This window comes from Polypterus senegalus, chromosome 10 (genome assembly GCF_016835505.1).
Source record: "Polypterus senegalus isolate Bchr_013 chromosome 10, ASM1683550v1, whole genome shotgun sequence".
Classification (NCBI taxonomy): Eukaryota; Metazoa; Chordata; class Cladistia; order Polypteriformes; family Polypteridae; genus Polypterus; species Polypterus senegalus.
In genome coordinates, this window is record NC_053163.1 from 121406119 (window position 1) to 121418384 (window position 12266).

General features: G+C 37.9%; 1 protein-coding gene across 2 annotated transcripts in view; it reads right to left on the minus strand.

Moving 5' to 3' along the window:
* Positions 1-12266, minus strand: part of lrch2 (leucine-rich repeats and calponin homology (CH) domain containing 2) — a 161757-nt gene that overhangs the window by 60880 nt on the left and 88611 nt on the right. For both annotated transcript variants that reach the window (XM_039766492.1, XM_039766491.1), the window contains exons 3-5: positions 3478-3604; positions 768-873; positions 526-662 (exon numbers count right to left, since the gene is read on the minus strand). In XM_039766492.1, coding sequence (XP_039622426.1) covers positions 526-662; positions 768-873; positions 3478-3604 — 370 coding nt within the window. The remainder of the gene's footprint in view (positions 1-525; positions 663-767; positions 874-3477; positions 3605-12266) is intronic.

Sequence of the window (12266 nt, forward strand, 5' to 3'; positions counted from 1 at the left end):
ACCATGTACCCTTCCAGAACACAGAAAATGGACTAAACAATAACAGCAGTTAACTAGGAGTACCTTCCTAAGAGTGCTGCATAGCTCTAAGAAAGATATAATTTAAAAGTTAATAAAACTCGCTACTTAATTAGCTCAATATTTTATGAAAGCACTAAGTATAAATAATAATAATAATAATAAAGGATGTATTATAAAGAAAAGTAATTTTTTACTTTTGATATCAAATTCACACTAAAAATAAATAGTAATGAATAAAAAAATAATAAAGAATGCATTATATTACTAAAGTTAAGTTAGGAAGCATCAATAAGGAAAAACGTCTTTCTACATATTTCATTTTTAAAACTCACAGAAAATATGAATGCCCCAACAAAATTAATTCCTCTGAAATGTGGACACTGTTACTTACATGTGTCTGTTCCACACCCACACATCCCTAATTGTTTCAATTCCACAATTACCTCACAAAGGAAAATGATGGAAGGAAAAAAACAAGAGAAGATGAAATAGTTTGTAACTGACCTGAGCTGGCGGAGACTGCATTGGGTTGTTATCGAGGACAATCACCTGAAGATGCCTTAATTTTCTATAACTCATTGGTATTTCTGTAATTTTGTTGCATGAGAAATCTAACCTGACAAGAGGGAGGTCAGCTAACTCTGCAAAAGATAAAAAAATCTTTATGTGGCAGTGGTCTCTACCTATTTCTAGTGTTACTAGTTTAGAAAGAGTGCAATATAAAAATGAGTGATTGTTTTGCTTACCATCTGGTAGTACCTGAAGGTTATTTCTTCTTAAATTCAGCTCTCTCAAAGAAAGCAGTTTTCCCATTTGATGTGGTAGAACCTGAATCTCATTACAACTGATATCCTAAATAAAGAAAGTGAAGAAAAAAAATACGGAATTCATTATGAATTGCTTTATTGTGTTTTCTATGTTAATTCAGAATACTACAATTCAACCAAAAAATAGATTTCCTGTAAGTACTTTAGCTCATCATTTAAGATGAACATTTTTACACAGAGGGGAGAGTGCACCATATTTTTATTCTAATATAATAACTACATAACGTAAAGATTAAACAGATACAAAGCAAGAAAATGAGTTAACTATTGTACCAGTCAACAGACTAAACCTTACTTTCCTTTACTAATCAGTTTTTATTATAAGGAGTGTTACTTTTTAAACAACACTACAACAAAAATGCATCCTGTGTATCAAGAATTAATTGAAGCTCTGATCATAGTCCTGCCTTTATGCCCTTGGGTTCTTCTATCAGTGTCTATTTCTGTGCAAATCTTATCTTGTGATGTCAGTGGCAAGAAGAATAACAGAAAAAGCTTGACAGATAATATTGACTTCACAATTGTGCATTCTGTCTCTGTAAAAGCATCTATCTGCCAATCTCCTGTTATTTTTGTTTCCTTTTTTTGCAATTCATTTATTTTTGTGTCTGGTTTTAAGATTTGCTTTAGTCCTATGTCTACTAAGATACTTTTTGCTCATTCCTGTCTTGACTCAGGCCACTCTGCCTATTAGTCTGTCCTTTTTTTACTAATGTAATGAACTGAAACAAATGCCACATGCTAAAATACTAATGAAATATAAATACGTGACAACTTTTACGATGGAGTTCAAAAGACCTGTTAGGGGACATGCAGAAACACAAAGTGGTAAAATGCCAGAAAACCTTGTAACCCAAACAGATGTGTAAGGGAATTGCAATTATAAAGAATAACAGAAACTGTATGATAGAATATTTTATAGGTAGAGATACTGATTATACCACCACATGGCCTCCACAAAATACAAACTTAACTCTAGAAGACTACAACTCCATTAAAAAACTTCAAAATTCTAGCTACACTGTACATGACCCTGTCAGCTGCTTAAATTACTATTTGGGTCAAGGGCTTGTTGTCTTTTTTAGCCATATCATGGCTCTTCTTCAGTTAGCTTGTCCTGTTCTGTATATAAACAAAGGTATACACTGTAGCCCTGCAGTACTGCACTGTAGGAGCCCTACCTCTTTTTCATTAAAACATGTATATGCTTAACCTGATGGGAATAGAGATTTAGGAGGGCCACCAGGAGGCAGCAAAAACTCTAGCAGTAGTTCTCCTGTATCACACTTAATATCATATAACATAATTAAAATGAAAGCATGAGAGTATTTTATTTTTCACATACAATGTTAATTTTATGAAAATATTTTTCACTGAGACATAAACAACAAATGTATCTTAAACATTTTTTAAAAAATGTTCATTTATCAAACTGACCTTTATTGAACTTTATGAATTCATTCCAGACCATCATCAATTTTAGGATCAAATGCAGACAAGGCCTATACCAGTAGCATCACAACCAAGACAGGAGCCATCTCTGAAAAGCACTGCATTCAACTGTATGCCTGACTCATGCACAAACTTAAACTCACAAAGACACTAAGCCAAACCAGGGTCACAAGTCAACCTAAAATTTATCTCTTACAAATGGTGGAGAAAAACCAGACTGGCCACAAAAATATTATTATATTACAGAGAATATGCAAAATTCTAATCACTGCACTTAGAACAGGTTTAATGAGATACTGTCTGATTTGCAGAATTTTCCATAGACTCCATAGTAAGCAATTTTGTTGTACTTGTCTTTGTTTTATACTTTTATTCACATTTATCAGTGCATACTTAATGTTATCTCTTCATGGAAATGGACTACCTAGCATTCAAAGATGTAATAAGGGTAGTTTCAGCCTGTTGCCTTTAGCAAAGTGGGAGCAAAGTGGGTATGCTCCTGATTCTGAAAGTGGCCAGAAGGAACCATGAGTTTGGAGCAGTGGTGGCACTAAGCTTCATTGAAGACAGGAACAGACCATGGTCATGAACAACAGTTAAATGGTGGGAGATGTAAAGAGAGATCTTCAACATCAACAAGAGGAAACGTCACTCAATCTAATAAACAGAGGTCAAAATCTGTTCACGTAAGGCTAGGCAGACATCAGGGATCCACTTTTGCTTTCTTCTCTTCTATTGTATGTGGTGTTATCTTTTGTTTACTGAATTTGCTGTTTTTTAAACTTTTTGGACTGCCAAGGTTAGAGAAATACCACAAGGCCACCCTGTTACAATACAGTTTCTAACTCTCTATCTCTCATTTTGCATGTAAATAACCTTAATACCTATAAAACATTTCAATTACTTACAGTGAACTTCAAACTCATTGCATTTTAGTTTATCATCTGGAAATGTTTCCTACCTGTTAACAATACCACTAAGCCATGTATCAATAACAGCAGAGAATTTCGCAAGACAGAATGAGAAATGAGAGTCTTAAAAATTCCAATACAAGAGGAGGCAAAAAAATGTCATCATCAAAATATGATGTAATGGTTTTCATTTTTCTGCTCTTTGTCACAAGACAACAGATAATCAGCTATTGAATAAATATGAAAACTGCAAATTATTTACTTACCAGTTCCATCAGATCTTTTGATTTTCCAATTTCTTCAGGAACAGATACTAATTTGTTATTACTGACAACTAAAACCTTCAGTGGAAGGTCAAACAAGTATTTTGGAAGTGTTGATAGCTGATTTCGACTAGAAAAGAACAAAACAATTACAAATGTGGTAGAAGTGTTACAGAAAATACAATTCCTATCAAAATGATGTCTTGCTTTTTAGTAACAATGTTCATGAGAAGCCTCTCTAACACTTTATTTTAAACATGGCATGAATTTTATTTTATATTTCTGTTTTTGTTGGATGCGATTTAATGAATACTGTCTCTCCATTACATTATTATTATTATTACAGCAACTGCAATTTTGCTTGGAAATAACTGAAAGAACTATACCAATCAGCCACAATATTAAAGCCTCCTGCCTAATACTGTGTAGGCCCCCCTCATGCCACCAAAGCAGCTCTGACCCCCATCATGTATAATATCCACAAGACCTCTGAAGATGTCCTTTGGTAACTTGCACCAAGACTGTCAGTTGAGAGGTGTAGCCTCCATGGATCAGAATTGTTTTTTTTGTCTTCAAATAAATTAAAACTTATTTGTAGTATGTTTTCAATGTGAGTATAACTTATTGTGCATAAGCAGCATGTGCATCTGGTAGTATATATATATAACATTTACAGTATATGAAATATTACCTTATCATTAGCATCTTTCACACATAGAACCTGAAAAATCTTCATGTTAGTTATCTCAGGAATTCAGTGAAATTCCCGCACTTACACTGAGGTGTCCTGAACTTACACTATCCATACAAAAGATACCATGACAAAAGTGGGAGTGTTATGGAGGGTTATGTTAAAGGTCCAAAAACAGCAATATCACATTTTATCTTGTCTAAAGGTACTGGTGAGAAACTGCTTTTTTTTTACTACAATTTGTGGGGATGCATGTTGGGGTAGGACTGTAGGTAAAAAAAAAAAACAACCTTTAAATATTTAACCAATTTCAGGTTCAAAAATTGTTAGGAAATTAATATTGGTACCTTCATATGGGTGTTTAGGCTAAAAAAAGTCACACCTTTCTCAGGTGCAGGCCACAAGATGGTGAGTACAATGCTTATCGTTATTTATAACAGTTGTCGATGTCAGTGGAAACATGTTACTTGAACTATTTTAAGCATTGATGGTGTTATTTGCAGTTGGACTGCTTATACTGGTTACATGTTGTGGAGTATGGATGGGGCCCTTGCCCAGCCGGGACGGCACCACACCAGGGAAGGAAGTATATCCAGAGCATTACCTCCCCCAGAGCGCTAGGTGGCAGCCCACCTGGGTTGCAGCAGTGTGTTGGATTCCCACAGGGCTCCATGGGAGTTAGAGTTTGAAACAGCCATGTTGGGATCAGTGGGCACAGCCAGGGAGTGCTGCAGCTGCTGCTGAGCCCTTATGGACAGTTCTTCCACCACAAACGGAAGTGCTGCCAGAAGTGGAACAACTATCACCTGGAGCACTTCTGGGTGCCTTATAAATGGAGCCAGCAGCCACTACTCACAGCCAGAGTCAGGTGGAGAAGACAAAGCTTCTCTAGAGGAATGGAGGAGGAAAAAGAGATACAGACGAAGAGATTGGTATTGTGCTTTGTGCTGTGACTGTGCTGGATTGTGGGAAATAGGGGAAAGCGTTTCCCACAAAGAAAAATAAAAATAAAAACTTGTGTACCTTGAACTTGTAACCCACACCTGTCTGTATCGGCTATGGGCAGCAGTGCGCCTATATGTCGCTAAGCTGGTGGTGCTTAGAGTGGTATTGTTCAACATTTTATACCAGTAAACCTCCAATCTCTAAAGAATCACAAATCCAACAATGGCAATCACTTTCTGTTCCCTCCGATCTTTGGAGGGATGAAAAATCATGAAGGGTGGGAGCGTCCTGGGAAAGTTTTCATTTAATTAAATAAATATATTTGTACTAAAATTAACCAATTTATTAAAACTAAAATTGAAATTGAATTGTTATATCATTTAAGTCCAAAATGTCTTTGAGTTGTTGAACTCATAAGTAAAAAGAATATCGGAGTGCAAAGGTTTAAATGAAGTAAATTAGAAACAAAAAATTAATAAAATGGTAAATTCAAAATAGTTAATCAAAAATTTCCTTATAAACAACATTTTTGGTAAAGATGGTTTCCTGTCATTGAATCAGTTCTCCCTGGTATGGAGTAGTTAAAACCTTCACTTTAACGTCACACGAACGCCGGACTCTTGAAAAGGCAACATGAAGTTGTCCATGTCCAAATGCAGGCTCAGATAGGTAAATCCCTACATTGTCCATGGTTTGTCCTTGGGATTTGTTGATCGTCATGGCAAATGCAACCTTAATGGGAAATTGGCGTCATTTAAGTTTAAAAGGTAATTGCAGGTCAGAACTTGTGAGGTCAATTCTGGGAATCAAAACAGTATTGTCAGTATGGGATCCCGTAAGCACTTGTGCCTCAATAACATTTTCTCTCATGCTGTTCACGACCAACTGTGTACCGTTGCATGAATCTTGTTTAGTATTAAGGATTCTTAATAGCATGACTATTGTCCCTACTTTAAGGTTAAGATTGTGTTGTAGTAATACTGCCGGGTTAATAGTGTTTAAATCTATACTAATAAAAGGCAAAGCCCTCACTGACTCACTCACTCACTCACTGACTCACTCATCACTAATTCTCCAACTTCCCGTGTAGGTAGAAGGCTGAAATTTGGCAGGCGTATTCGTTACAGCTTACTTACAAAAGTTGGGTAGGTTTCATTTTGAAATTCCACGCGTAATGGTCATAACTGGAACATATTTCGTCCATATATACTGTAATAGAATGCAACTCGATAGCCGTGGGAGGCGTAGTTTCGTATTAAACTATTTAACCAATCACATTTCAGCCATCATTTGTTGCCAGGCAGATAGGCTTTCAGAATCTGTTGTGGAGGCACTCTAACACAGAATAAATGTTGATAAACCTATTGCTTCAACCAATCAGATTTTGAGTTGGTGTCAGTATGGCCCTTTAGCAGGCGTACGGCAACGTCACCGTATTCAGACCCATTGATTGGATAGAAGCCGATACAAGAAGTCTATGACGCCATTGAACGCACCACAAGTGAAAGATGGTCGTGTGCACTACGGCCAACTCCATGGCAGGATTCTGGACAATATTATTTGCCTGACACAGACCAGATTTCAAGACCATGAAAACCTGATGTTTGTCACGCTCCTCGAGCCCCAAAAGTTTCGGGAATACAAGAAAAATTTCACGCATGCAGCCTTCTACACTTTAACACAAGAGCCACAGAGCGGTTTTTGATCGGTCTCGGCTAAAAACAGAACTGACTGTAATGTATGCCATGGATGATTTTGCAGGAAAATCTCCCACTGATCTCCTTGACTTCCTTCATCAGAAAAATCTGAATGAGAGCATGGGGCGGCTGTTCACATTGGTATATTTGGCGGTGAGCATTCCCAGGTACACTGCTTCTGTCGAGTGGACATTTTCAGCTCTAAAGCGAATTCAAACTTATGCCAGGAATACCATAGGGCGGGTTCGCCTTTCACCATTAGCTTCGATGGCGATAGAAAGTGAGGTTTTGATGGAACTGAAGCGCTCGGATAATCCGTACGACAGAGTAATTGAACTGGTTTTGAGGAAAGAGAGGACAATGGATTTTGTTTACAAATAATCCAAATTATTGGTGAGTGAAATGTTGCGATTTCCTAAATAATATTGCACGTTTATGAGTTATTATTGTTGTTTTTTATGTGTGTGTCTCCCAATTTGACGGCTGTGGCTGCAGTAGAAAGGAAGTTGTTCACCCCTGGTTTGTCTATAAAATAAAGGCATTTATTGTGGCTACAGGAGTATATATATATATATATATATATATATATATATATATATATATATATATATATATATATATATATATATATATATATATATATATATATATATATATATATATATATATATACACCCTGATCTACATACTGTCAAATAAACGAAACACACGCCGAGGTGCAACATGAGAGGCTTCGCCACTAGTGCTGACGTCCGAGGTTCGATTCCCGAGACGGGGTGCAGTGAGTGTGTATGCCTGATGAGCCCAGAATTAGGGCGAAACGCGTGTCACATATTGTTTGCATTATTTGACAGTAAAACTATTTCAGTATTTGCATATAAGTAGGCTCTATTTAGTCAACAGAAATATGTTCCAAAATATGTGTTTATTTTTAAACATAATCGGCATCAACTTCGATGCACTTCTTTAGCCTGGGCACCAGCTTTTTTATACCCTCGTCGAATACGCTCCGCTCCACCTCCGAAAGCCACTTCTCCACTGTCTCCTTCACCTCCTCATCGTTGGAAAACGTTACCCACCCAAGAATTCTTTCAGTTTGGTGAAAAGGTGAAAATCTGAGGGCGCAAGGTCCGGGGAATAGGGTGGGTGGGTAACAATATCCCATCCAAAGGACACAAGCAGGTCCTGAGTCACACGAGCGGTATGGGGTCTGGCGTTGTTGTGAAGGAGGGACAAACCACGAGTCAGCATTCCCCTCCTTTTGTCTTTAATCTTTTTTTTCAATTTTTTTAGGGTCTCACAATATGTTTCAGCATTGATGGTGGTCCCTCTGGCCATGAAATCCACCAACAAAACCCCTTTTTTGTCCCAAAAGACAGATGCCATAATCTTCCGCTCTGAAAGCTGAACTTTGAATTTTTTGGCTGATGGGGAATGGGTATGGCGCCATTGTTGGGACTGCCTTTTGGACTCAGGAGTATAGTGACATACCCAAGTTTCGTCTCCAGTCACAATAGAGTCAAGGAACGCCTCACCCTCGATTTCATAACGCTGAAGAAATTCACGTGCAGTCAAAACGTGATTTTGGCGATATTCTGGAGTCAACATTTTTGGCACCCATCTTGCACTCAGCTTCCTGTAATCAAGTTGTTCTGAGACAATTTCACCCGTGAGACTTTGTGAGATGTGTGGGAACATTTCATGAAGGGTGTCAATCGTCACACGACGATCACTGCAAATTTTTTCATCAACTTGCTGCAGAAGCTCGTCTGAAACGAGAGACGGCCTCCCACTCCTTTCTTCGTCATGAGTGTCAGTGCGACCTTCTTTGAACGACCTAACCCACTTGTAAACATGCTGACATGACATTACCTCAGGTCCATAAGTTTCCACAAGCTGACGATGGATCTCAGCCGCAGATTCGCGACGCAAAGTGAGGAACTTGATGACCAAACGAATCTCGCATCGGCGGTAGGTGGAGCAAACGGCCTCAGCAGAGCTTTACGAACTCGCTTGCTGTGATGACATTTCACAACTGACTGACGCGGTCCTGGGCTTATTTTGACCGTTAGGACCCCCCTACACGCAGGTATGCCAACCTTCGAAAAAAAAAATTCCCTGCACCCTCCAGGGCACTTATAACCTTTTTCTGGATATATATATATATATATATATATATATATATATATATATATATATATATATATATATATATATATACACATATATATATATATATATATATATATATATATATATATACTAGCAAAATACCCACACTTCGCAGCAGAGAAGTACTGCATTAAAATTTTTATTAAGAAGAAAATTAAACCTTTTTAAACTGAGGGAAAATATGCCAATAATTATTTGTTAAGGATCTCTTTGTATACCATGTTGTCAGTTCGGCCCTCCGGTTTTAACATGACCAAGCTGTGCGCTGAGCTTACTCTTAAGGATGCAATGTACAGTTGGCCATGTGAACACTAATCTTGTTTCACATCTCACAGCTTGAATTGCTGCTGTCATAATCAGTTTGGGTTTCATGGTTTGTTTCAATTACGACAGTATTTGCAGGATTTGTTGTGTTGAAGTGACATTTGGCATCTGTCAAGCGTTGTAAGCATACAACCGGTTTCATCGATAAAATCACATCCCGCTTTTGAGAGTTTAAACATTCATAAACATCAAAGTGTCCACTACTGAAATCGTCATCTGTGAATCTAAGATGTTTAAGAGGCATTGGCGGTTGTTGAAAGGTGTAAAATATTTGGCCATTTCGGTACACTTGAAAGCAACAACCGAACAATTCAGTGGCAGCCATCAACTCACATGCAGAACCATAGGTGAAGGGCTCAAGCATTTCACTCTTATAGTGCTCCTGTGTAGTATAATTATCTCCTGTACCGTCATCAGTCCACACCTTGAACCTGTCCCAGTCATTCAATACATAAGACACAATGTTCCTCCGGATATCAAGAGTGAGCCTGATATGGCCGTGCAATATGATCATCTCGATAGACATGGTAATGGGGGTTGGAATGATAAAGGAAATGGGTACCTGAGCAATGTAAAATACCTACACAATAACTATAATTGTAATAAACAAACAATAAAACAGCGGAGAAGCCGTGGATTAAACAAAAAGGCTGTAGTTACCAGTAGGGAGACATGAATCCCGTGGCGAAGCAAGGAAGGGAATGTAGAGACCGGAGAGACGGACGGTCTTATATAGGCAGGCAGCCAACAACGTGAGAGGCGTTGGGAGGGGGAACCCAATGCCGCCTCACACGGCGACCAAGCTGCAGGCTATGGACGTATATATGTACGTAAGTAGGATTCAGTTAGCGTTGGGAACTCGTGTACCAAATTTCTTGAAGATGGGCTCATAAGTAACAAAGACTGTTGAAAAGTTCAATATGGAGGCCGACAATGGCGTCATACCACCGAAATAAGTATGTACATTGGTTTTGGTTAGCTTAGGGAAGCCACCTACCAAATTTCGTGAAGATGGGGCCGTAAATAAGAAAGTTCAACATGGCGGACGTTGTCGACCGTTATGACCGTTACGTGTAGAATTTCGAAATGAAACCTGCTTAACTTTTGTAAGTATGCTGTAAGAAATAAGCCTGCCAAATTTCAGCTTTCTACCTACATGGGAAGTTGGAGAATTAGTGATGAGTGAGTGAGTGAGTGAGTCAGTGAGGGCTTTACCTTTTATTATTATAGATAATATAATGTATGTGTGTGTGTGTATGTATGTATGTGTATATATATATATATATGTGTGTGTGTGTGTGTATATATATATGTACAGTATATTTATCTGTATGTATGTATATATGTATATGTGTGTGTATATATATGTATATATATATGTAGATGTGTATATGTATATATCTATAGATATGTGTATGTGTGGATATGTGTATATCTAGATATGTTTATATGTATATATGTCTATGTATAAATGTTTATATATATATATGACAGCAACACTCATATCAATGACAAAACAATTACATTAACAATCATGTTACGTTATTTTTAAAATTTTTCCTTTTCTTTTTCATAACTTCTTTAACACACTACTTTTCTGCTGCGAAACGCGGGTATTCTGCTAGTATCTATACTAATAAAAGGCAAAGCCCTCACTCACTCACTCACTCACTCACTCACTCACTCACTGACTCATCACTAATTCTCCAACTTCCCCTGTGGGTGGAAGGCTGAAATTTGGCAGGTTCATTCCTTACAGCTTCCTTACAAAAGTTGGGCAGGTTTTATATCGAAATTCTACGCGTAATGGTCATAACTGGAAGCAGTTTTTCTCCATTTACTGTAATGGAGATGAGCTTCAACGCCGGGGCGGAGTTTCGTGTGACATCATCACGCCTCCCACGTAATCACGCAGTACATAGAAAACCAGGAAGACCTCAAAAGCGCTGAAGAAAACATGCATTATATAATTGAGAAGGCAGCGAAACAATAAGAAGTGAGCGAGTGACATATAAAACCATATTGATGAGTTCTGCTACTTCGGAAACAAAGCACGATGTAAACCTACACTTTAAATTAAGTTCATAGACAGGCTGCGCTGGCGTTTGTAATTTAGTGCCTGCCCATATAAGGCCGTCAGCGGCAATCCAATAGCAAACTGCCACGGGTAAATATTCACGGGTGAAGGACTGTGCTTATGGAGAGGAAGATGAGATGGTCAGGGTGGTGTTTGACACAAACTCAGCGAAACTGCGAGAGAAAGTTTTAAGTGCCAGGACTAAGGTAACATTAAATACAGCCATGGACATAGCACGAGATGGCACCAGCACAGCTGGGAACCTTCGATGCATGTACACCGAGTGGCTCACGTGAACTGGCGAGTGCACAGATAAAAGGCAACAGTTCCAAAGAGCTGAACAAAACCGAATTACACAATTGAAAAGGCAGCAAAAATATGAAGCGTCTCATACATACAAGCATATTCATAAATCCAACTACTGCGGAAACAAAGCACACGTTGGAAAAAGTCAATGTCCGCTAAAGGAAGACAGTGTAAAAAACCCGTGCATGCAGTGTGTCAGGTCTCAGATAAAGAAGAAGACGAGCTGTTTATTGATGCAGTAAGAAACGAATCGATGAATGAAACCTGTCATCTTTACAACGATTGACAAACACGGAATGTAACTTGAACACAACACATCCTACAAATACGAACCTGATTGAAAGAAATAATGATAATCAAATCCTTGATGACAGCAACACTCAGTAACACTCACAAAACAAATACTGTATATTGACAGTCATGTTACGTTATTTTTAAAATGTTCCCTTTTCTTTTCTAGCTTTTTAACACACTACTTCTCGCTGCGATACGCGGGTATATATATATGTATATATATATAACCCGATCTACATACTCGAATAATGGATACTTTATTCGCCATCAATGATTGTTTTGGTAA